At 40.9% G+C, this 24,566-nt stretch overlaps 1 protein-coding gene across 1 annotated transcript in view; it reads left to right on the top strand.

The window, feature by feature from the left end:
• Nucleotides 1-523: 523 nt before the first annotated feature.
• alk (ALK receptor tyrosine kinase) overlaps nucleotides 524-24,566 on the top strand; it is a gene marked incomplete at its 5' end in the record, with an annotated part of 38,568 nt that continues 14,525 nt past the window's right edge. The window contains 11 exons of the mRNA XM_008302428.1: nucleotides 524-689; nucleotides 2,225-2,372; nucleotides 6,828-6,938; nucleotides 8,005-8,146; nucleotides 10,740-10,907; nucleotides 12,164-12,262; nucleotides 17,850-18,005; nucleotides 19,110-19,223; nucleotides 22,115-22,301; nucleotides 24,194-24,284; nucleotides 24,393-24,406. Of these exons, the coding sequence (XP_008300650.1) occupies nucleotides 524-689; nucleotides 2,225-2,372; nucleotides 6,828-6,938; nucleotides 8,005-8,146; nucleotides 10,740-10,907; nucleotides 12,164-12,262; nucleotides 17,850-18,005; nucleotides 19,110-19,223; nucleotides 22,115-22,301; nucleotides 24,194-24,284; nucleotides 24,393-24,406 (1,396 nt within the window). The remainder of the gene's footprint in view (nucleotides 690-2,224; nucleotides 2,373-6,827; nucleotides 6,939-8,004; nucleotides 8,147-10,739; nucleotides 10,908-12,163; nucleotides 12,263-17,849; nucleotides 18,006-19,109; nucleotides 19,224-22,114; nucleotides 22,302-24,193; nucleotides 24,285-24,392; nucleotides 24,407-24,566) is intronic.

Below are 24,566 nucleotides of genomic sequence, written 5' to 3' on the forward strand. Positions count from 1 at the left end.
GATGCTTCGTTCCCTGATGTCTACCTCGCTGCTCTATGTTCACAAGCCTTAAATCAGGATTTAGTACTGCAGCGTTAAGTCCTTCCACGTCCATCTGACAAGACTAATCTTGTGCTAATTACAGTGAAAAGAACTCCAATTAGCACCGACACGTGGGATTACATGGAAAATGAGGAGAAATGTTTGTCACCTGTGATCCTGGCACTACATCCCTGGCTGCAGTTATGAATATAATGGTAACACCTCATATGAGCACCTCTGAGTTTGGAGCTTGCCCTCCCAGTATGTAATAATTAGCCTTATAACTGTATATTTGGAAATTATTGATGTAAAAGTGGAGCAGCGGGGACTGTTGAAGTGGAGTAAATGCGAGACAAAAAAGAACTGAGTCTGAGTTTCAGCCTCTCTATCATCTTTAAGTTTGATTAAGTGTGTGTGTGTGTAGCTGAATACAGAATTTGGGTTTCTAAAGCTGTGCTCGACAAAGTACTAAATATATTTTTTTCTCTTTCTTCATGTGCAGCCAAAAGATGGACTTTTCATACCTGTGGGGCTGTGGGCCCTGAAGGCCCGACTCCCACTCAGTGCCTCAACTCCTACAGGAACAGCAATGTCAACGTGACAGTCGGCACCCGAGGGCCCTTCAAAGGCATTCAAATGTGGCGGGTCCCAGAAACTGGCACCTACAGGTAGGACTGTTGCCAGTGTACAAAGCCTCAGAGCACACAAATATCAGACGTAGCCATTTGTACAAGCAATTTTCACTCAACACCCACTCTGGAATAATTTTATCTTTTTCTGAAGGGTCTCACTGTGATGCCAGGCCAGTCATTAGGTACATACACTTGAGCTCATGAGCACCGATACATACGGCTTATAGTACACACTTAACCTATCTGTCTTGTGCATCAGCACTCTGTGCAACTCACATTTTTCGCAACAATGCAGACTGTTCCTCACGCCCACCTGTACTCCTCTGTGCATCAGCAGTGCATCAATCTTCCACAAGCAAACAGAGAAATATCACTATCTGATTCTTGCAGGAGGAAGCAGAGGCTGGAGTAGTGGCAGCTAAATGGCATGATTCACTCCACGCCTGACTCCGAAATCCAAAACCACCTACCTGCATGTCTATGTTGGTGGCCTTTAAGGCTTCCACATACCTCAACAATCAGCCTCAGCACCTTGACCTCACGCTGTGTACTGCTCTAGGATTAATGCTGTAATATCCACAGTCTTTTACAGAGATCAATATTCCTCCTGTGGGCACTCATGACAACATAAGGTGTTTAACTTGGATTTGACTTGGAAGCTTTGAACAGAAACGTCTCAGAGAGCTGCAAGCCTCCCACATCAACGCAAACACAAACAGGCACTAAAGCGCACACATACCGATAAGCTCAGCAGAAACCCTTGAGTCTTAAAATACCTAACTAACAACAGCGTGGACAGCACTGTCTTAACACATGTCAGAGAGTTTTAGAAAACACCTTCTGTCTCCACACAAACTTCACAATTGGTCTTGATAAGGCCTGGCTTAGCTGGCAGAACCTGTAAATGAAGCTGACAGACGGCCACAGAGATGAATATGCGCTCTGCATCTCCCAAAAGTCATTAGGCAAACAGCTGAGGTAGCTTCTACTGAGCACCGGGCTACGTTCTGTCTCTCCCCACCAAGCTTGACCACCAGGGAAGAAAATATCGAAGCGTTCCCAAAAACCAATCAAGTTGTTTTTTTTTTTTTTTTGTTGGCAAGAAAACTGGAGCATTTGAAATTAGTATCTTCTGCTGCAAAGGTGTGTATTTGTGTGTTTGTGGTGTTTGTGTGCCCATGTGTTGCAGTCCATGAAATCTGGTTCTCTGAATGTTTTTCTTTCGCATTAGTGTGCCATGGTAGGTCAAATGCTTTTATTAAAAACACCCAGGGTGCGAGTGTGTTTCCAAATTAATTCTGGCTGTTACTTAATGTTGTGCACTCATGAAATCGCAGGAGGAATGCATGAGGACTCAGCCTCGAGTTACTTCTGATAAACACCTACTGCACTGCCCGGAATATCCAATGAATGCGTCTTTAGTTTTGTGTGAAAGCCTCATAACACCATTTTTTTTGCTATGTTTTCATCTGAACCTGAAGTATTTTTCTGCATGATTTCGATAATTGTATGACTAATTAGTTTTTTTTTGTGTGTGTGTGTGTGTGTGTCCTGTTTGTGTTAAACCTCAGGATCACTGCCTATGGTGCAGCTGGCGGGAGGAGTGTGATGGCCATAAGCGGGTCACATGGTGTCTACATCACAGGAGAGTTCCTGCTGAAGAAGGATGAGCTGCTTTACATCCTGGTGGGACAACAAGGAGAGGACGCGTGCCCCAACGTGAGTCTTTCTTACCAATAATTCACAGAAAGTGGAAGCTAAATTGCGTGGAAGAGTGAGGATTAGCCCAACCCTGACCCTAACTCTCAAAGAAGCAGGGGTTAGGTGACCTATCAAGTGGAACTAATGTTTTTCCTTCAGATTATGACCAAACCTGAACGATCACAGTGTGAGCCCATCCACATCCAAACAGCTGATCCATCTGTATTCTAGTTTACCCTTATGTGGAAGTTATTTGAAAAAAGATTGCATGTTAATAGTAGAAGTTAATGGGACAAGTACCTCAACATATTTCCTTATTAATGTGGAAAAAATGTAACAAAGCTGCTTTATTTCTTATTTGTAGAAATATATGCTACAGCATGTGAGAGCAGACGTATCTTCTGTGTAATGTCAGTGTTATTATGTTGATTAACTAGCAGGTGGAACACTGAAGCCAGTTTAAAAAGTACCTTAGAATGAGCATAAAACAGGAACCAGTGAGAAGAGAAGTCAAAATGTAGCGGGTTGGGCTACATCCTGGTGGGACAACAAGGAGAGGACGCGTGCCCCAATGTGAGTCTTTTTACCAATAATTCACAGTAAATAGTAGTTCAGTTGCATATGAGACTACAGTGTGTCATAAAAGCAAGATAAACTTTAAAAATGAGTGCAAAATGGCGATAAATGCTACCATGAATCAACTTTATGAATGAAGAGTCACAACATTTATTTTTTATGGACACACAAATGGGTCCAGCAATCCTCTAGTATCCCCCATTTGTTTGTATTTCTCAAACAAAGCCAATGTAGGAAGATTAAAGTTGCTTGTAAATTTGACTGAATGATATTATTTTCCACACAAACTGACGAGAGGGGGAAAAAATGACGATCGTTAGTCCTCAGCGTGATCCAAATAGGATGACTAACTGCAGAAAGCCCTCCTTAAGTACACTGAGGGGTCTCTGGGCCTCACTTTGGAAACAAATGCCCTTAATCAGATGGAAGCTTGCAGTGAAATCCCTCTTGTCTCTCTTAAGCTTACTTGTGTCCGTTGTGTTCCTCACTGGCGACAGTGCTTCTCCTCACATTTCACAACACTGAGACGAAAACTCCTTCACCATCCCTCTAGCCACTGGAACCATCCATCACTCACTGTTTAACTTCTAAAAACTGACACACCACTGAGCTAGAACAGGCTAGCTGCTGAACACCTACCAAACCACAGTTATCAAGGATGTGGTCACCAGAATCTGAATCTGTGTGACTGAGCACATAACGACACATGCATTTCCATCCGCACAATATTAGGTTGTAGGATGTATAAGCTTTTTTCTATGTTGAATTACATAGTGCCATTGTCTGTAGATATATTCATGCAATTGTCATTCATTCAACTGTCACATTGAACCCTGGTAATAACATGCAAACTGTGTCTGGATACATTATCTGGAAACTGACATCCAATCCATTGGTCTTTACATTTGCACATGGTATTGAAATGCATTCTCGTTATCTTTATTGTGCCTGCAATATTATATGAACTCAATGTGCATGTAATGTAGGTTTTGGCTGGATGACTTGCCAGAAAGCACATTACATTCCAGACATACAATGTCCCTTTTCTTTCTCCTTACAGAACATATTAAAGCTGCCCTCACAATAGTCGTACTGCTGCATGCAGTATGCATACACACTGCTTCAACATAATATTGTGCCTTAAGCACAGACCATCTATATCTGTCACAGTCTGCAGTGTGATGTAACCTATCTGTGTGCTTTCGTCAACTCGAGCTTGTTACTTGAGCGAGACACTGTGGCATATGTGACATATCCTCCGATGCACAGAGGATAATGGGTCAGAATGGCCAGGGAAGCATGCTGGCTAGCATTTTGCAAAATGAGACCAACTGTGGTAGGACATCTTGGTGTTTTTGGCATAATAAATTTGACATATTATGTATTGTGACATACTAAGTCTGGTTCTGGCATACTATATGGTATGGTAGTGTGGATATTGAAATGCATCCTCGATATAAAAGATGGATGTAGCCTCTAGGTCTGCATTCTTTCTAACAACCAGCAAGCGGAAAATCCTCTGGTTGTAAGAAGTCAAAATGCATAGAAGTGCATGAGAACAACTTCTCCTTTCATTTGTTGCCAAAGCAAATGTTTTCCTAATGAGTGTATGGTCTCATTCACTAGCTTTAAGACTTCATTAGCAAACATGATTTTCATTTTGTGAGTTATGATTTGTATTTAGAATGGTGGGTTACATTGTGATTGACAGGTTGCTACCACATTGACATGTGCAGTGTCCTCAACTTCTCAGTCTAATGTGCCCCCCACCTGAAACGTGGTCAAATGTTAAACTCAAGTCTTTAAAATGGTAGGCCACAGACCAGTGGGATGTCACAGTTGTTATCTTTTACATACAGTCTGTGGTTCTAGATCAGGAGACTCAACGCTGAATGGGTTTATTTTTTTCCAATCTTTAACTAATTTTACTGTTATTATTTATACCTTTTGTCAATCTTGCTTTGGTAAACACAAAGAGGCGATGTTAGGTGAACTTTTTTTTTTTTTTTTTTTTTTTTTTAGGTGAACTGTCAAAACAGACTGATGTTAGTTTTCTTCAAAATGTGGCCACACTTGGCTGAGGTCTGCCCACAATGCCCACATCCAAAGGGGGTCCGGTTGGTCCGATTTTATTTCCGAATTCCATCACGTGTTTACTCTAATGCAGAAGTTGTTTGAATGAAGATCACATGTTCGAGGCAGGTGTCAGTGGGGCAATTAGTTTAACATATTTCCATATTAATGTAGGCGAAATTGTAACACAGCTGCTTTATTTTTTTAATTATAGAAATACAACCCCTATAAATATCAGCCATGCGTTTTATATAGTAAAGAAATATCCTCCACATAATGTCAGTATTACTCTGGTGATGTTCATTAATTAGCTGGTGGGACTCTGAAGCAAACCTAAAAAGACAAGTACCTCAGAATGAGCATAAAACGAGGAGAAGTAAAAATGTACAAGTAAAAAAAAATCATAAAAACTTTGTCATAAAATGTAAATATTGAGCCAAGAGCATTATTCTTGTTTGAAGTGATGCTGATTTAGCAGCACCTCTTGTATCTCAGATGGCTGTGGTCTGACATGAGGCAGCTCAAGTGCCTGTTTCTGCTTCGTGGTTTTGTTTTCTAGAGGCAGAATGTCTGGCTTAGCAAGCAGGGGTTCTCACCACTGTCATCCAGTTATTAGTTTTTAACACAGTGTGTCTTGAAGTGCTCACTACAGACAGCAGAGAGGGACTTGCCTGTTCCAAAGTGAAACTGAAGTCGTTTAAGGTTCCTCTTATTTCCCCCCAGTTCTGACAGCGAGAGACAGCGACTCTCTCCAAAGGGTCGCTCAGAAAGTGATTTGTGCTGTAGAACAGCCTTTCCTCACACCTTGCTTTCCCTTTGGTGCCGGAAATGATGATACCCCCTTGTCTTGAGAAGTACTCACTCTGTCTTTCTGCTTATGCCACGCACACACACACACACACACACACACGCACAGGTTCTCAGGTACACACACCTCCGTTCTGTTGTTCTCTTTCCCTCTTATACACAAACTCAGCTTTAAAGCAAGAAGCTGCAATGACAGAACAGGCTGAGAGGGAGAAACAGCGAGGAAGACTCTCCCAGAACATTTGAATGCGCTGCCTTTCTACCCCCTCTACCTGTCAATCACAGCCACTAAAGTCCCGCCCCCTCCTGCTTTCAAGGCCCCCGGAGTTTGGGTTCAGACAGATGAGGGAGTTCAGGGAGAGATGAGCGACTGCGAGTGTGTGTGTGTGTGTCTGAGAGCGGTTCAGTCAGAGAGAGGGAAGGAAACTTATACCCTCTCACTCTCACAGCAGGCCTGGCTGCAGGTAGTTCAGCATGATAGCGCACACAAGGCAGACACATCAATTCACAAAAGCTCAGCTGGGGAGAAGTCCCTGCATCTGACATCATTTGCCAACAAAACGTCCAGCTTCATTTTTATAAAGAGGCTATATTTCTGGGAAACAGCGAGAAACAACAGCAAGCGGTGCTGGCAGATGTGATGAATTCACCGGGCATAACACAATTCATTTTTTTTTAAAAACACGTTAACAATTACTTCAGATTAACTCCAGATATATCTTATTCAGTCAGCAACATTAATCCATCACCGTGAACAAGAAGCTGTTCTACAACACTGTCGCTGCTGCAGAAAACACTGAAGGCAAAACAAGGAACCAGTGGAAACTTCAGATCACACTGGTGCTTCAGTTCCTGTGTGCGTGCAGATATTTCTGCTTGCTATTTGCTCGCCATTATAATGCTAAATCCTTAGACTCGCAGCAGCTGGGGCTTGGCAACTGCTCAGCCTTCTTATACACTGCTGACATCCATGAAGGCAATTCTTCAATGAGCTGACATCTCTCTCCCTCCCTGCAGCCCAACATCATGCTGAAAAAGATCTGCCTGGAACAGAGCGGCCCGATGGTGAACAAAACTCAAGTGAAAGGGGGTGGAGGAGGCGGCGGTGGGGCGACATATGTGTTCAAGGTGAGACGGACGCACTCGATATATGTACACCTGCTATTTATTTCAGCTTATTTAGGAGCTGCACATAATTTATGCAGATGTTGTTTTGTACGATATTTGAGTAAAACATATTACAGTGCAGATTTCTGGGCTACTGTCATGTTGTCAGCTCACTGTGCCATTCAAGTGATTCCAGTTACTGAGATAATATTTTTTTTGGCCTGCTGTCACTCAGAATATCAAAGATCATGAAGCTCTAAAGCCAAGAATCCACCAAGGGCACATGACTTTTTCTTTTTTTTTTTTTGCGTCTTTACACTCATCCTTGAACAGATAAGCTGACCAAAAGGCCAATCTTCTTTAAACCAAAGGATTTCTTTAAAGGAATACTCTGACATTTTGGGGAATATGCTTTCTTGCCAGGAGTTAGATGAGAAAGCTGATACCACACCTATGTCTGCACTGTACACATGGAGCAACCACCAGTTCAGCTTTAACATAAAAGCTAGAAGGTTAAATTGCTGGTCTGGTTCCATCTGATGGAGCAAAATTCACCTGCCACCTTGCTAAAACTCAAATATTAATCTCTACTTTGTTTAGAATAGTGTGAATAGTGTGGGTATAAGATGTAAACAGGTCAGGTCTAATAGTTAATCTGTAGCTTGTGGAGCTTCAGTGTTGGTAAGACCAGTGGACACTAGCAGAAAAAATGTTGTACATGTTGAGTGTAATTTTTCTTATAATTTTGTAAAACAGCAAAGAAATCAAGCTTCTTTATTTTTTATTTCTTTGCAATGTAAAACAATGTAACTGTGTCAAACTGCATAAAATGTATGTTTGGGTTCTCTTTACTTCTAGCCATGGTTGTGTTGTTTCCATAGAGGTGCCGGATGTTATGTCACAGTATTAAATCAGCGTACAGTGGGTATAAATGTAAAAGGAGCAACAACAACAACAAAAAAAAGCCCAGAAACTGGTGGAGGGTTAAAAAAAAAAAAAATCCTATCTCCCAAAATGGTGAGCTTATCCTTTGAAGAGTGTATGCTGCAGCACTGCACAAACCTAACTGTTGGCTCTGCTGACCCAGGTGGATGGAGACGTGTCCATCCCTCTAATCATCGCTGCTGGGGGAGGTGGGCGGGGCTACAGCAGCCAATCACTGAACCAGCTGGAGCAGATGGACTATAACCCCAGCCAACCGGGACGCAACGGGAAGTCGCACGCTGCAGGTACGCCACAGTCAAGCTTTGATGTGCTTGTATGTATGAGAGCCGTGTGCCTGTGATTGTGAGGGAACAGAACATACTCAGTGTTTGTTGTGTGTTTGAGGTAGAAACAGTCTACGGAGTGACTATGAGCTATAGAGAACAAGATAAAAAATGGCTGAAGTGATGAGAGCAGATGAGCAGTGCAGTGCGGTTGTGTAGTGCGTATGGGCTTATCTTTCCCCACTTTAGGATGAGAAAGGCTTTGTCTCGGTTCCATCGCATCCCTTTCACTCTCTCCCTGCGCGCTCTCACTCCGTTCATGTGAAGGGGGCCGCCACATTAAGTGCCAATCCAAACCGACCAGCATTAAGTGCGAGTGGGTAATAAAGCCCTTCAACACCGAGTCTGCATCAATCCAAGTGCCCCTGTTTTGTGTCCAGAATGGAGCAAAGTCCTCGCAAACCCCACACACGAGCTGGATCTTTCAGGAGGAGTGCCTCAGTAATAAATGAAATGGCTTTTGTGATCAAGTAAAATAGATATTGACAGTGATTCATGTTTGAAGGCAAAAAACTACAGAGTAATGTTTTGTTGCATTCAGTGCAAATAAATATAAATGCACATTTTGCCAGAGGAAGAAAACTTGAGTTATCCCTAAAGCCTCAATGCTTAAAGAACCTGTGAGTCTTTTCATGTACTTGAACGGTAAACACGATTTCTCAAAATATCATAATAAAACATAAAAGCTCAAGGTACGCAGTTCATGGTAAAAGTACTGTTAGCTTATTTGTTCTCTGTACTATAAGTGGCAAAGTGAAATTCTGTTTATCAGAATTAATCAGCTGGTAAGCACCTCTGCTTTTGAAAAGTGTTTTTAGTGTTGTTATTGTTATACAGGCAATAATAAAGAACAAGAAAGCAGATTTGAAATAAGATAAGTAAGAGCATTTCAACACATGTTTTATCGTCGGTGTTGAATGCGACAGATTCCTCAGGAGGTGAAAACAACACGTGATCCTAAACTCACTCTCCTGTTGTTGAGTTAACTCCTAAAAACTCATCTCTCTCTTTCAAAGTTGCTAATTTATACATTTTTTTCTATAAAAAATAACCTCATTATGCACTAAAATGGCTTAGATGCACTTCTGCACCACTGTTTCCTCGAAAATGTGCAGATCTAAACAAACATCCCTCCCCGCTCGCTGCAGCAGGAGCACACCAGCTCACTCACGAGTCCACTTTAAAATTACACAAGTCGTAATCCTGGAGTAATTCAGCCATACAGATTCAAACCAGAAACCAGCTCGGGAGCATAATGATACAGAAAACTCCACCCTGCAAGCTGGCAGGATCAGTTCCTCAGATTTGTTATGTATCTTTGTATGAAACTCCGGAAGTCTGAATCCATGTTTTTCAGACTGCCGTCGGTTCACCGTGGTTTCAAGGTGAAAAAATGGCATTTACTGCTCATTTGCTCATGATGTATAATCCATATAAAAAGACAACATATAGACATGTGGGGAAATAAATAAATAAAAAATGCTCACTGGACAAGGTTTTTACCTCACATAGGGTCACAGTATAAATCATCACAGGTGCTGAATTGCAGTTCATGTTTCTGTCAAAGAAAGGTGAGAGCTTCCCAAAGCTAGCCGCTGTATTTCTACCCTAACCTTTAATTAAGAAACGCTCCACAGTGGCGAGAGTGACTCCGCACGCGGTGACGGATTGAGAGGGTGGAGGTGCTGGAATGGAAGAGGGCTTTTGTGAATTCCGTGTATTCCCTCTGCATGCACGTATAGAAATAATACAGATGGAATTTATAGTCGAAGTGTTTGTTTGTACGTCTTCCTACACTTAAACACACGGGTTCAACCTGAAGCTGTTTACTTCGTTCTTAATGCATGTTTCATAAATGTTCCACCTTTGTGCGCTGGTATTTTCGCTTTAGTAAAAACAAAGCACAGAGTGGCCCTCCTCATGATTATTCATACTGTGCACTTTGTCTCCCTTCATTGCCGGGCAGATCTGCACTCCACCAGTGTAACGATACATCCGTGCCCACTGCAGGTTTCATTATATTCAGGTGCCTGAAGCTGCAGCCCCCTGAAAAACATGTTGATTCTAACATCTTCTCAAAGGCCATGGTTTTACTTTTGAGGGAACATTGCAAATAAAAAAAATGAAATATTAAGCATGTCTGGGGGAAGTGGGGTTGCTAGTGTGGGGATGTGTTGTTTTTTGTGCATCGCCCAGGTTTTAGTGGAGAAGGAGGAACATGAAATGGGAAAATTAAATTGGCGAGTGTTGAGGAATATGGGAGGGATTAGTTTTAACTTCATTACCTATAAATTTAATCTCACGTTACCAGGTCTCTTTTAAGGGATTTTTATATTTTGTGGTCCCTGCTGTAGCCAGTGTGCTATCACTAATAGGGGATTGGAGTGCATGTGTGTGTTTGTGTGTGTGTGTGTGTTCTTGATATGTGTTAGTCTGTTTGCCCGTAGACATGCACAGTATTGTTTTTTCCCCTCATCTAAGACTTTCTCACATCTCTGTCTCACACACTGATTCACTCCACGTTATTACACAAATCAAATGTGTTGGGCGACAGGTGGAGGCGGAGGTTGGAATGACAGCGCTCCTGTCAGTCAGGGCGGCCGACCGCTGGTGCTGGGGGGCCAGGGAGGGCAGGCCTGTCAAAAGTTCTGGCAGACCCGCGGCGGCTTCGGGGGCGGCGGGGGTGGCTGTATAGCCGGTGGCGGCGGCGGAGGCTACAGAGGTTAGTCCATGAAGATTTCCCACGTTTTTTAAAAAAAATAAATAAATGGCCCTGAGCTGTCAGGTGTGAGCCAAATGTACATCTTGTTATGCCATCTGCGTTTTATACTGAATGTGACCTGGTGACAGAGCTTATACTGAACAGGGATCACACTGAATCCCAGAGACAGCTGCATGTCCTCCACACCTAACTGCTCCATCAGCTGGATTGGACATTACTTTCCCCAGACAATAACAATATCAGAATATACGACCTTATACCTCCTTGTACTTAGTGTGCATCAGTAAGCAGTGTGTTTGCTCTTTCATATAATATTTGATGATATCTGGTAAGAAACTGAGCTGTTACAGTGGTGGGCAGTACAAAAAACAAGACCGAGCCTAGTTTAAATAATGGAAATGTAATTAACCCTGTAACACAAAGTCTAATATATTTATTATATGAGTTTTTGAGACTTCTCTGTGTCATCAGTGTGCTATTTTTTTCCTGAAAAACCCGATGCACACAATCAGACGCATTCAGTGCACGGATGAGCCACCATGGATCGTAATTCATGCACCAAAAATGCCAGATGTCAGGTGCTGCTATAGCTCACCTGGTTGAGCTGGCGTCCCATATAGAGGTGCTATAGTCCCCGATGTGGAGGTCATGAGTTTGAATCTCGCTCATGGCCCTTTCCCACATGTCCTCTCCCTGACTTTCTTGTCTCTTCTCAACTGCACTGTCAAATAAAGACAAAAGGGCCAAAAAACATAACTTTAATGAAATAAAAAAATGTCAGATATAGCAAAAATGATTCAAATCAAAACTCCTTTGTGAAAATTGCTATATTTTCATTTTCTTTTTTTTCTTAAATTTGTCAGAATGTTCAATAAACATTTCATTTAAAAAATGGCAATTATTTCATGGTTCAGGCTTTACAGGGTTAACAATAAAGTACTTTAGGTGGGAAGCAAGTAACTGCTACATTAACAATCAATGGCAAACACAAAGATAAAAAAAAAAAAAAGCTTGATGTGAATACAAACAGATGCATGAAGCACAATGGGAGGACAATCAGACTGCCTGGCATTACAGCAGATGATAAAACCACAAAGTCCTTTGTGTCCAATCCAGTCCTTGTGCTCTTGTCTGGATTATATGTGAACTGAGCTCTTACATGCTTTTCCCCAATTAGCACTATAAAGATACCACGTGTTCATTTGAGGTTTTGTCACTGTTGACTGTGCTGTTGTGTTTCCCGTCCTTGTTTCTAGGTGGTAACACCTCCATAGATAATAACCCCAAACATGATGGTGACGACGGCACGTCCTTCCTCAGCCCAGAGGGAGAACTCTTCCTCTATCCTCTGAAAGGTAATGTCACGATTTCTAGGCTGTGTTTCAAAATACAGGTGAAGCTGTTAGCAGTCAACACCGGCTATCAATAAATTAGTATGCAGCATTTAATACCTGCGATAGTGTTTGTAGATGAGGGTTAGTGTGTTTGTACTTCCCAGAATGATCAGAAAAACTGACATTTTAAATTATTTTTGCTGTGGTACATCTGGATTAATTAGATTCCACTGGGAAATATATAATAGAAACACAAATAAATAACTGTACAGTAAGACGAGGTTGGCTCAGTCTGTGGCGTCTTCTTTGTTAAAATGTACAGCAGTTCATTCTAACCGAAGACTGCAGAACAAATTGATGGAGAGGATGAACGGATCAGTAAATTCCTCCAGTGGAAACCTGTTGATCCACGTCCGCTCTGTTCTTTTGAAGCTAACAAGCACTAAAAAACACCATCTTGACTGGAAGTTTCAGCTGCAGTGATAAGCTTGTTGACTGGTCATACATCATCCCAGACTCCCACTTCACTGAGCTCTACAGAGAAGTACGAAAAGGAGGAGTAGGAAATAGACTTTGAAGAGGGTTTTCAAATAGTTTTTGGACTGTAGAAAAGTTTGCATCTACATCTCTCTTTCATGGAACTTTGATAGAAGTGATTCTGTATTATGAGGCGATACCTCTTTCAAACGCTGTAGTCCTCAATATGTTATCAGCCTTATTTCATTTTCTCTGTGAATAGCTGTAAATAAGAGGAAATCTTTTTTTTTTTTGTCCCAACTGTACACAATTCTTCTTTTTTTAAAAAACCAGATATAATCTTCATTCCTTTCTATTTTCAACACTTGCTATGCAAAAAGAGAAGGACGATTCATTAGATAGGTTTTATTATTGTTGGTGTTATCTATCGTTTGCCTTAGGATTTAATTATAGCTCTGATCAAGTCACCAATGAATGTACTATATAAATACTATAGATGTACTTTTTAAGCATTACCTAGACTAAGTTAGCACCTACAGTTACTATGGTTTTGTTACCTCACAATAATTATGATACGATATCTACCAGATCATTACATCTTTAACATCTAACAGTTATCATCTCTGTAGTCACATCTATCAACAGATCTTTATCAGACTTTAAACTGTTCGTTTCTTGGAACCACTGCTACAAACATTTTAATGATATAGATGAAAAAAGAGAAACTGACTCATTGTACTATGCCTATAAAACATATATACCCACTTATTTTCCTCTTATATTGCTTTTCAACATTGAATCATGGTCAATATAATTCATCTTTTTTGGTATTAATTTACAAAAATGACTATTACATGCCAAAATAAGAACTGTTTTCTACAAATGAAAGCCAAATAATTTAAGATATAAAAGGTAAAATCGTCCTTGCACATCTGGACACTGCAGTTTTTACCCTAGATTGAGGTCTGGGCTCAGATTTGGCCATTCCAGAGCATTCGCCTTGTTATCTTTAAACTGTTTGTGTATGTATTGTGCTGTATGCTTTGGATCATTCTCTTGCTGGAAAACAAATGTTCTTCTAAGTCGCCGTGCTTTGCAGCCTGCACCAGGCTGTCCTCTAGGACTTCTCTGTACTTTGCTGCATTATTTTACACGATACCTTTACAAGCGTTCCGGGGTGTGCTGCAGAGAAGCATCCCCACATCATGGTGCTGCCACCACCATGCTTCACCATCCAGATGGTGTGTTTGTGATGATGTACAGTGTTTGGTGTCCGCCAAACACAGCATCTTGTATGATGGCCAGAAAGCTTAATTTGAGTCTCATTAGACCAAAGAACCTTTTTTCAATTGACTCCAGAGTCTCCCACTTGCCTTCTGGAGAACTTTAGTCTAGATTTAATATAAGCTTTATTTTACAGGGCTTTCTCTTTGCCACTCTACCAAAAAGCTTTGACAGGTAAAGAACAGTAACACAGGTGTCTTTGTGGCCTCCCTCACTAATCTATTTCTTGCAAGGTCACTCAGTGTTTGATGACAGCCTGCTCCAGGCAAATTTACTCATTTGCCATAATCCTTTCACTTTTTAATGATGGATTTAACTGTACTCTAGGGGATACTCAGTGACTTGAAAATGTTCTTGTATGCATCTGCTAATTTAAGCTTTTCAATAACCTTTTCACAAAGTATCTTGGAGTGTTCTTTTGGCTTCATGATGCGGTTTTAGTCAGGAGCACTGATTTACCAGTGACTAGACCTGCCACTTACACATTTTTTTTGTACTGTAATCTCTTGAGAAACAGTCACTACACTCAGATGATTTCCATTTCACAAACTGTGTGACACTAGCACCAACTGGCTGCCCCTGTGTTGGATGAGTTGTGTTACTTTAAAGGGTGTGAATACATACGCAATCACCTATTTTACATTTTGTATTTGGAATCAAATTACTTTGTAGAAGTTCGTTTTTAACTTTGACACGAAAGTGTCTTTATTTGCCGTATTAAATTGACCTGGACTCAGTGTTGAAACGCAATAAAAGGAGGACACGTCCAAGGGAGGGGAATATTTTTTATAGACACTACATTGCAAGTAAATTACCCAAAATGTCTATATCATTATTGTAATATGGAAAATGGCATTTTGTCTTGTAATATCTGTGATTAGATAACTTAAAAGAATATAATCTGTGTAAAGGTCAGGTTTAGGAGCATTTGTGGCTAGAAGTTGTAATCATAAACGGCTATGCCAGCAATTTCCTTCTCAGTTTGAGCTGCAATGGGCGATTCTCGAGCTCAAATAAAAACAGTAGGTGATTCAGGATGGCCTGGCTGTGTGCAGTCAAAGACATAAAAAGGGATCAAAAATCATATCAGTAATGTTGACGGAGGCAACCAGTTTGCAATGCAGGTCCCTTCACACAATACAGAATGTTTCAAAAGCTGAATGACACACTTAGGGCGACACAGTCATCCCATCATATTGCCACTAGATGCGGGTAGGGACTGAAGAAAACATGCATGTTATTAGAAACCACGAGAGCTTCAGTGAAACTCATTTGATTTACCAGGAGGGAGGAGAAAATGCAGTTTTTCATATAAAGGGTCGAAGCTTGAGAGAATGAAATTACTCATAGGAATTCTTGTTGTGGTAGTGGAAAAACTGTCGTCAATTATTTCATTAAACTAAATCAGATGTGCAGACATCATGTCCTAGACACATTTGTAAAATTCAGCAGAGGAGCCATCACTGCACCCTCTTCACTCGAGCAGAAAAGCAACATGAAGGAGGACTCAGCACCACTGGGTTTAAAAGATCCACAATACAGAGTATCACACCTTCATATTAGTATGCAGTCAGCAGCAGCATTCAAGACATTTGTATTCTTCCTTGGAAACCTTTCCAGTGTTTCTGGGTTGGATTTATGTATTTGTACTTATAAAGCTGATAACAGAATGATGAGAGAAAATAGATTCTGCAGATGAGTGCATTTGCTTTGCTTACTAAACAGTGGAGCTTTCACGGACGGCCCATAACTAATTCATGTTAGACTGCTTTGTCCCTGCGTGCTGTAGTTTACAATTAACAGAATTGGGTTCTTTAAATCTAGATAGAATAAATGATGTCGTAAAATCTATTTAAAAGTATTTATGGCGATAAGTTGTCGCGCCATAGAGGGCAGAGAGTTTGCAGATTTTTTTTTTTTTTTTCCCCAGCCAAGGACCACAGCAGATGGTTTTTCTGATTAGCACACCTCCACTCAGAATCAGTAAATTCATCTAGTTTAAGGTAAGATTAGGCTGTAATGAAGTGCAGCAAAACAACCAATCCAGCTTTATGTGTTTCATACAGAGGTTTGCACTAGCCGGGCAGTAAAGATACCCAATGCAATTAACCCTCTGAATCCCAAGCAGTTTCTGGCAGTTTATTTGATACCGTCATGTTTTTACCCACTGTGGGCTCACTTTACACTGAAATATAGAGTACTGCACCTCTGTGGAAACAGCACAACAAGGGAACACAGCAGAGAGGACTCAAACAGGCCTTTTGAGCAGCATAACAATCTTAGAATGCCATAAAATACACTGTAAAAAAAAAACTGGCTCTACACACTATAGATTTACTACTAATATGTTTTATTTGTCTCATGCTTGTCTATCTGCTCTGTTTAGGCACACAGTCTGTAGTTCAGCTAAAAAGTTACTGAATGTTTGTCAGTTTTTTTGTCAGTCATAGCTTCTTCGTTGTGAGAGGGAGCACAGACTTTAAAAAAAAAAAAATTGTACAGAATTTAGTTACTGCAAACAGCTTACTGTTGGCAAATTATTAAATGAGACATATGAAGTGCTTCTGATGAAATATCAAGTTTCCCAAAGGAACCAGAATTCACACAGTTTGTTCACAGACTGTTAAAAGGAAAAAAATCTGACAATATGTTATGTTTTTACAGTTTCCTGCTCTGATAAAACTTGTCATTTTGGCATTTTTTTAAAATGATAGCATGTCTTTCACACCTGGCAGTGGGTTCGGGGGTTCAGAGGGTTAAATAAGTGTAATGTGAACAGTTACACTTTGGCGATAAACCTATTGGTCATAAATAGAAATCATAGAACAGAATGTCTCATGACAAGGTTTAACTCAGTGTTCATGTGCAGGTGAAATGCTTATCGGGGATTATATTGTATATATTTGTCTAACATGAATAGTGATTGACTCCCCCAGACCCAATGTAAGACATATGCATACGATAGCTGTGATGGAATTCTGTCTTTAATGGATTCAGTTGATAAACTAGGTATCACATCCACACTAATCATGCATTATCTATAAATACAAAGCTCCCTACTGCACTATAAACCAGGGCTTCTCAAGCACAACCACCCACATGGCAGTGGGAATGTGAAAACATCAGATAGTCAAAACAAATACCAACCAAACCAAATTCAATACCGAAAGCATTGATCAAATAAATGCATTTCAAAATAAAGTTTTATCTATAAAAGCCTCTTGTTCAACAAATCAGCATTTGTCTTCTTTGAATTTAACCAATCAGTGTTGAGATGTACCTGCCCTGCAGTAGGTCCTTTTCCTCCTCTAAAACAGTCATGAAAGAGGATCTACAGGGGCAGTTCCTGCAGTCAGAACACGCTCAAAGGTTCAGGGCTGCCCTGAATCGGCCTGCATCTTCCTGCAGTGAAAAATGGCCAAGAGAAAAACAAGTTCCATCACTTTGGCAGCAAACCTCAATTTGTTAACTTTAATTCAAGACGCACATTTGGACATCAGATGGAGTTGTCTTTTTTTTTTCCTGAAACATGAAGGTTGTAAGGTCTTGGAGGGACATTTGTAGATCATTTGATTGTTGTTAACATCACTCTGATCTAGTATGTGTTATATAAGTAGGTAGACCATGTGCTGGATGATGATGATGGGGAGAAAACATAGGAAAGTACCCTCATACATTCTTTAATTAGGAATATTTCCAGTAAATTACATTAGTGTGTTAGTGAACTTTTGCTCGTGTTACCAGGAGACATCCTGGAGATGTCTAATCAAATCCTATTCGTTTTGGAAACCCTCTTTTCTGTCCCCTGTGTGTGTGTCTATGTGTGTGCTTGTGCGGATGCCTGAAGCTATGGAAGGGAACGGTGAGGTGATCATCAGCCCGGAGCAGAACTGCAGCCACTGTGAAAGCGGCGAATGCCACGAGACCAAGGCTGCCATCATCTGCTACTGCGATCATGACCTCATCCTGGCACCAGACGGAGTGTCCTGCGTCAACACTACAAGTATGACTTATTTTATTATGCACTCTGCAGCATGTGTGATGAAGAACCATTGTCCATTCCTCTCTCTTGCACACAAATACGTGAAACTAATCCAAACGTAGGAATGAGTTGAGCTAAATGTAATTGTACCTGTAATTGACTGTGACTCAGAGAATAGATAATGAATTAATCTGCGTAATTAAGCCTGGGAGGCTCTGTACTCTATTGAATCTTTATCTAAGGAAATGTTTTTTTAATAGTGCTTTAATCATTCATAATAATTATCAATAAGGAGGATAAGCTAACCTGTTAATGAAAATGAATAGAACTCCAGCGGTATTATCTGTGTGGATTCTTGGCCTGTGATTTGCAATTTACCTCCGTGCCACAGCCACATAGAAGCTCTTTATCTTAGGATAAAAGGTTCCACCTGGATACTGATGTCATGACATTATACAGTGGATTTTAAATGCATTTTATAATGGCTTTAATGAGCCTCAGTTCATGCAGCTGGCTTTGCCTAGTCGCCCATGTCAACGTTACCTAAAAATCCGTTTTCAGAGCGCACAGTGTCTCCATTCTGGGTTAAACTGTGACAAAGGAACGTAGACAAACCCCAGCGGAGTGAGAATTGCCTCTTCAGTTATGATTTGTAATCTTAGATGAATAATACATTTATGAATGTAGATCTGAAAATGAATTAATATGGCAGAGTGTCACTTCATAATTTGAAGCAAAATAACAGGGCTATTACCATCTCAATGATATCTTAATGACCTAGAGCCTCTCCTTGCCCTATGGTTTGCAAATCTGTTCTCAGTAACGACAAGCAGTAGATAATTATATGATGCTAGGTCATAAAAGGTCACAATCTCAATATGGTCTCTCTCAGTGTCCAGATTTGTTCCTCAGCTTAGACAAGTAAAATGAGATCCCCCACCCCCACCCCTCCTTCACCACCGAAAAGGAATTGACATGCACCAGCCGTCGCTGCTCCTAAGCTCTGTTGTGTCATCGCTTTCACATCATTAATTAAGTTGGGGATCAGAGTGGCGAAGTGAATGTTAATACTCCTTTGGGGAAGATAACAACTGTACAACACTGTTGTTTCCCCTTGTCTTGCAGAAGTGTCCACGATGCCTCCACAGCCGTCCCTCTCCCACCTGGCGCTGGGTCTGTCTGTGGGCACCTCGGCCCTCATCGCCGCCCTGCTGCTGGCTGTGTCAGGAGTCATGATAAGTAAGAGTCAGCACACCTCACAATGTATCACACTGGCACTATATATACAACATTTGGCTCCATCCAGTCAGGGCTTCACACTGCAGATATGATTGTGGAGAATGAACCATTTAACTGAATTTCGATGAAAATTTCTGTGTACTAAATAACGGCACAAATTGGCAAGTATCTAGTTTCACAAGTGAGCTTCAAAACCCATCATCAGTCCAACTGCACACACTGTTTTGCCGGATGGACTCACTGTAATGCCACATTAACTATATTTCAGCCTTTTAAATGAAAACACATGTTTTAATACTTGTCTTGGCAGCTGAATTTTACAGTTTCAAGCAGATCAATGGCAAGGTAGCTGATTACAAAGTTAAATGAGCACATTCAATGGAAATATGTCAGTTTAGAGATGTGTTTCTAGAGAGTGTTGACCCGACAAACAAAGCACTGTGTGCCCGAATGATCCTCCCCCCCGAACTGCCACCTTATCGTGGTGGGGGAGTTTGTGTGCCCGAATGATCCTAGGAGCTATGTTGTCCGGGGCTTCATGCCCCTGGTAGGGTCACCCAAGGCAAACAGGTCCTAGGCGACGGGACTTTGATAAAAATGAACTTTGCATTTTGATGAAATTTGTATACATTTACCATTTATCATTAGTCTCTGTTGGGGTCACAGCGTTATTTATTATAGAGGAGAACATGGGTGCTCCCTTGTTTACTCGCTCACTATTCCCAGCTTTACATAACAGACAGACAGTAATGTAGTGAGCACATTCATCAATCATTGTAGTTTTGCGTCACCGTTGATGTAAAGTGACACGGCATGCGACGGTACCGCAGTGCTGTGTTACATTTTACAGATTGCATAATGGGACTGTTAGCAGAAAGAGTATCAGAGAGAGAGAGAGGAGAAATAATCTCTTCCCTTATATTATTATATACAACAGCTGCACAATATTGGTAAAAAATGACTTTGCAATATTTCTGTTTTTCTGCAATATATATTGTGATATGAAAAACTCAGTAAATACAACCTGGGTGTAACTTACCAACTGCATATCCCATCTGTGACCAAACCACTGCAGCCTGGTCCACGTATTCAAGGCAGCAGCCCTCTTTCTGTTCCCTACATTGTATGCTGAGAACAATAAGTGCGTATTGCCTCGTAGACCGTGTTTTTAACCCCTCTTAATTGGTACCATGTCTTTCGCGAGGTGAAAAGTTATTGCATCAGTGATGTCTCTCTGCCACTTGAAAACCTTTCTCATATGGTGTAACACTCACAAAGACATCCCAAATAGTTTTCTTTTTGCATTGGATGACATTCAAATCTGACTTTGCGCTGATCATACAGAGCTTTGTGCTGCCGATTTCAATGGTCAGAAAAGTTAGTCGCGTTGCCTCATGCGCTGGCAACAACTGAAAGACCCAGCCGACAGAAAACCCGTTTTTGGTTGACGTCATCCTTCCAGATTTTCCTTTTCGGTGTTTCTCTCCTGTTCCTCGCTTATTTTGCAGTGCAAACGTGGAGCCTGCATGTTAACAAACTTCGTCTTCTTAGATAAAAAGGACGTCGGGTATCCAAAAAAGTAAATAATGTTTTGTCTGAGAGCCATCCCTCTTCATAGATTAGTCATGGAAAATGAGAACTGTACCAGCTTTCTTTTTGTAGCAAGAAAATCACACAATTCACATGTGGATATCACAATGACGATGCTGAAAGGACATAATGTGCAGCCCATTATACAGTATTATAATAATAATGTGTATTTAGACACAAAGTGGGGAAAACATGTTGTTGTTACCGACCATCAAGAACCAAACTGTGCTGCTAAATGTCTAAGAGGTTCACATCACATGAGTCCTCTTGCCTTTGGTCTTCTGTTTGCACAATAGACACACATCCTCTGTATTACACACACAAAGATCTCCAGTGTCTGTCCTGGCCCCTCTCAGACAGCCCTCACCAATCTGTTGTCAGAATGGAAAGTGAGCTTCACGACCAGCACAGAGATCCGTCTGCCTGCCTGCCTGCCTGCCTGCCTGCTTTCAGGCTATTACAGCCAGACATATGCACTCATTGAGCCATCATCTCTTCCACGCACACCCCCGCTCAATCTCACACTTGCAGACCGATGCATATATCCAGACTCCCACCTACACTCCTGCGCACACATTAGCAGATGAGGCGGGGGCAGATGAGGTGTGGGACTACCTTTGTGATGAATGAAACGTGCTAATGATGGATGGCTGCTTAGCCTGCAGCTGACAGCACTCGTACATTAGCCAGCACTTGGTAAATAAATAACTCCCTCGCACACACATAAGCATCCACACGAAAATACTCACACACATAATTTTTCCTGAGACTAATATGCTCACAGCCCAGGTCAAGGCTTCTAGCACTAAAAAGTATGAGGTTATCTGTATAACAAAGAAAAAGCTGAGCCTCCATACAGTGGGTTGTTCTGCATGACATGCATATATTTGCAATATTTAGGAAGAAGCTTTAAGCTGTCTTGCTTTGGGGCTTTGCTTCCATCTTTGTTTATGCAATATACATGTGTTTGTGTATTGAATGTGCACATTCACAAAACGGATTCAAATGCCGAAGGTTTCATTCTAAAACACAATATATCTGAATACAAAGAAATCTGGCATCAGAAAGAAAAAAAATCAATATTTCACAGACACAAAAACGGATTCAATTTTATAACGATTCCTGTTGTACAAGCATGTGGTCTTCAGAGAAATAATACTTTAAAAGCTTTCCACTTTGTGTGCTTTGCCTGCCAGCAATCATTTTCTACAAGGAGATGGGTTCAAGGTTTTTGTTTGTTTTTTAAGCTGTGGATATCTCAGTTGTGGAATGAGACACCTCTTTCTTTTTCACCTCGCCAGTGTACAGGCGGAAACACACAGAGCTGCAGTCTATTCAGCTGGAGCTGCAGAGTCCCGACTGCAAGCTCAGCAAGCTGCGGGCCTCCACCATCATGACAGACTACAACCCCAACTACTGCTTCGCCGGCAAGACGGCCTCAGTCAACGACCTGAAGGAGGTGTCGCGCCGAAACATTTCTCTCACCAGGTAAAAGATTCCTCAGTCCTGTTATTCCGGCAAGCAATTACTGATTCAACGATAACAATAGCTGAACAAACAGCGAATCCAGACTTCACAGCTGTTTACAAAAATCCACTTGTACAAACAGTGTAAATATAATGCTCCAACACGCCTTGAGAGGTATCAGTTTGAAATAAAATCCAAGCAACAAGAGAAAATGTGTTTTTTCTGGGATTTCTTCAAATTTTAATGTATTTTTGTGAGACAGTTTTCATAATTTTGTCTCTATATGCCACCACAATGGATCTGAAATCAAGATTAAAGTATAGACACTCAGCTTTAATTCAAACTGTACCTTTTTCAGTCTTCATAAGTGTAAAATTCCACACTAACCTTTCAGTATATTACAACTCAAGTGGCCTTAGAGGAACTCGACATCTGTATGTCCTCTTGGTTCTGTTTTCAAAATTTTGCTCCTAATGGGAGATTTTGGCCAGGTGACAGCAGGATGTGGTTGTACAGCGCATTCGACGGAGAACTTTCAGTCATGAGAGCAGTGTTTAGGTGCTGTGTGAAGTGACAAGAAGATGCTAACTTTCAGCTTGACTATTTTGTGTATATCTGAGGGATTTAGAACTAGAGAGCTATAGGAGTAAAAGCTGCAGGAGGAGGTCTATGTTTTCAAATTATGGCATTTTTTTAAAACCTTTGTCAAGATTTTTCCTTATCACAGCTTTAGGAATTACAGTCATTGTTTTGCATAGACTTTCCACACGCTCAAATGTAAGTCTACAGTTTTACGGTCAGCTGTGGCCTCGTTATTTCATGACAAAGTAAAGAGATAAAAGGTCTCTAGTTGATGTCAGGTGCTGAATTTGCATTTGGTAGCTGCTGTCAGGGAACTCTCAATGTGTGGTCCAAAGATGTGTCGATCTAAGTGAAGAAGGGCATCGTTAGGCTGAAAACATCTCAAAAAGTTCTGCAACACCAAAAGGACTGAACAACCAGGAAGGGCAACTAAAGTGGATGATTGCAGAATTCTTTTGTTGGTGAAGAACAACACCTTTACAACATCCAGCCAAGTCAAGAATACTCTCAAGGAGGTTGGCATAAAATTGATTCATTTACTGAAGACAAGACTGAGAGCAGAAAGACTCACAAACTGAAAGCAGCTGCAGTAAAACACCTCAAGGGAGGAAACTCAGCACTTGGTCATGTCCATGGATTCCTGACTTCAGGCACTCATTAGGCTGCATCCGAGAATTAAAAAGAAATCATTCAATTTATCATTAATGTAGTTTGATGTATTACTGTTGAACCTGTGAAAATGGAGGGACTATGTTTGTTAAACCTCTTGAATGAAAGCTGAATTCCTACACATCAAGGTAGAATTACAAAATTGCAAATTGTTTGGACCCGAGTTTAGTTTAACAATTAATAATTTAGATTCTTAATCACTGTGATCATTTCTGATGCCATGAATACTTTGTCAAGTACTTGCATAAATTGGAGTTGTCCAAGTCTTCAGATAAAACTGATCTAAAGGTAAAAACTGTAATTTGGCATCAAAGTTTGCTATTCGACACTTTCACATCTGCAATAGACTGTCACAAGGAGGAAACTGTTTGCTTTTGTGAGCTGAAAAGCTGAGGAAAAGCTCATTTAAACTATTGATTAGTAAGTCAGCCATCTTGTTTAAAAGAAATCATTCCTTTTGATTTTCTCCATGGCTCTCATTCCTTTACTCAGCCCTTATAGCTCCACCGGTGATCATTGTCTGGACAACGAGATATTCGGGACTACTGTTTGTTTCAAATGTCTTCAGTTTCCATTGTTTGAGTGTTTCTGTGTGGAAGTTTCAGCTTAATCCCTAAAACATGATGTACCATTAAATAATAGATGTGTCTGCTGGTCTGCAGGGGTCTGGGTCATGGTGCTTTTGGTGAGGTCTATGAAGGTCTGGCAGTGGGGATACCAGGTGAACCAAGTCCACTGCAAGTGGCAGTCAAGGTCAGTCTCAGTCTGAAACAATAACTTTTCTCAAAGCTCAGACTTTGATTGAATCAAATCAGATTTGTAGGCACTTCTAAAGTAATTACACACCATCTTTTTCTTCAGATCATGAAGTTGAAGTAAGTTTTTCTTGTGCAGAAAGGGGCTTTGTAACAAAAATACTCCATCACTCCTTTTCACAGCCTTATGTTCGGCTTCAAAGAGAAGTGCATCAGGCTCCACATAGAAAACCTGAGAATTGTATTATATATACAATTTATAACTGTGGAAGTTATAACT

The sequence above is a fragment of the Stegastes partitus genome, unplaced genomic scaffold, assembly GCF_000690725.1.
Source record: "Stegastes partitus isolate 25-593 unplaced genomic scaffold, Stegastes_partitus-1.0.2 Scaffold36, whole genome shotgun sequence".
In the NCBI taxonomy this organism is placed as follows: Eukaryota; Metazoa; Chordata; class Actinopteri; family Pomacentridae; genus Stegastes; species Stegastes partitus.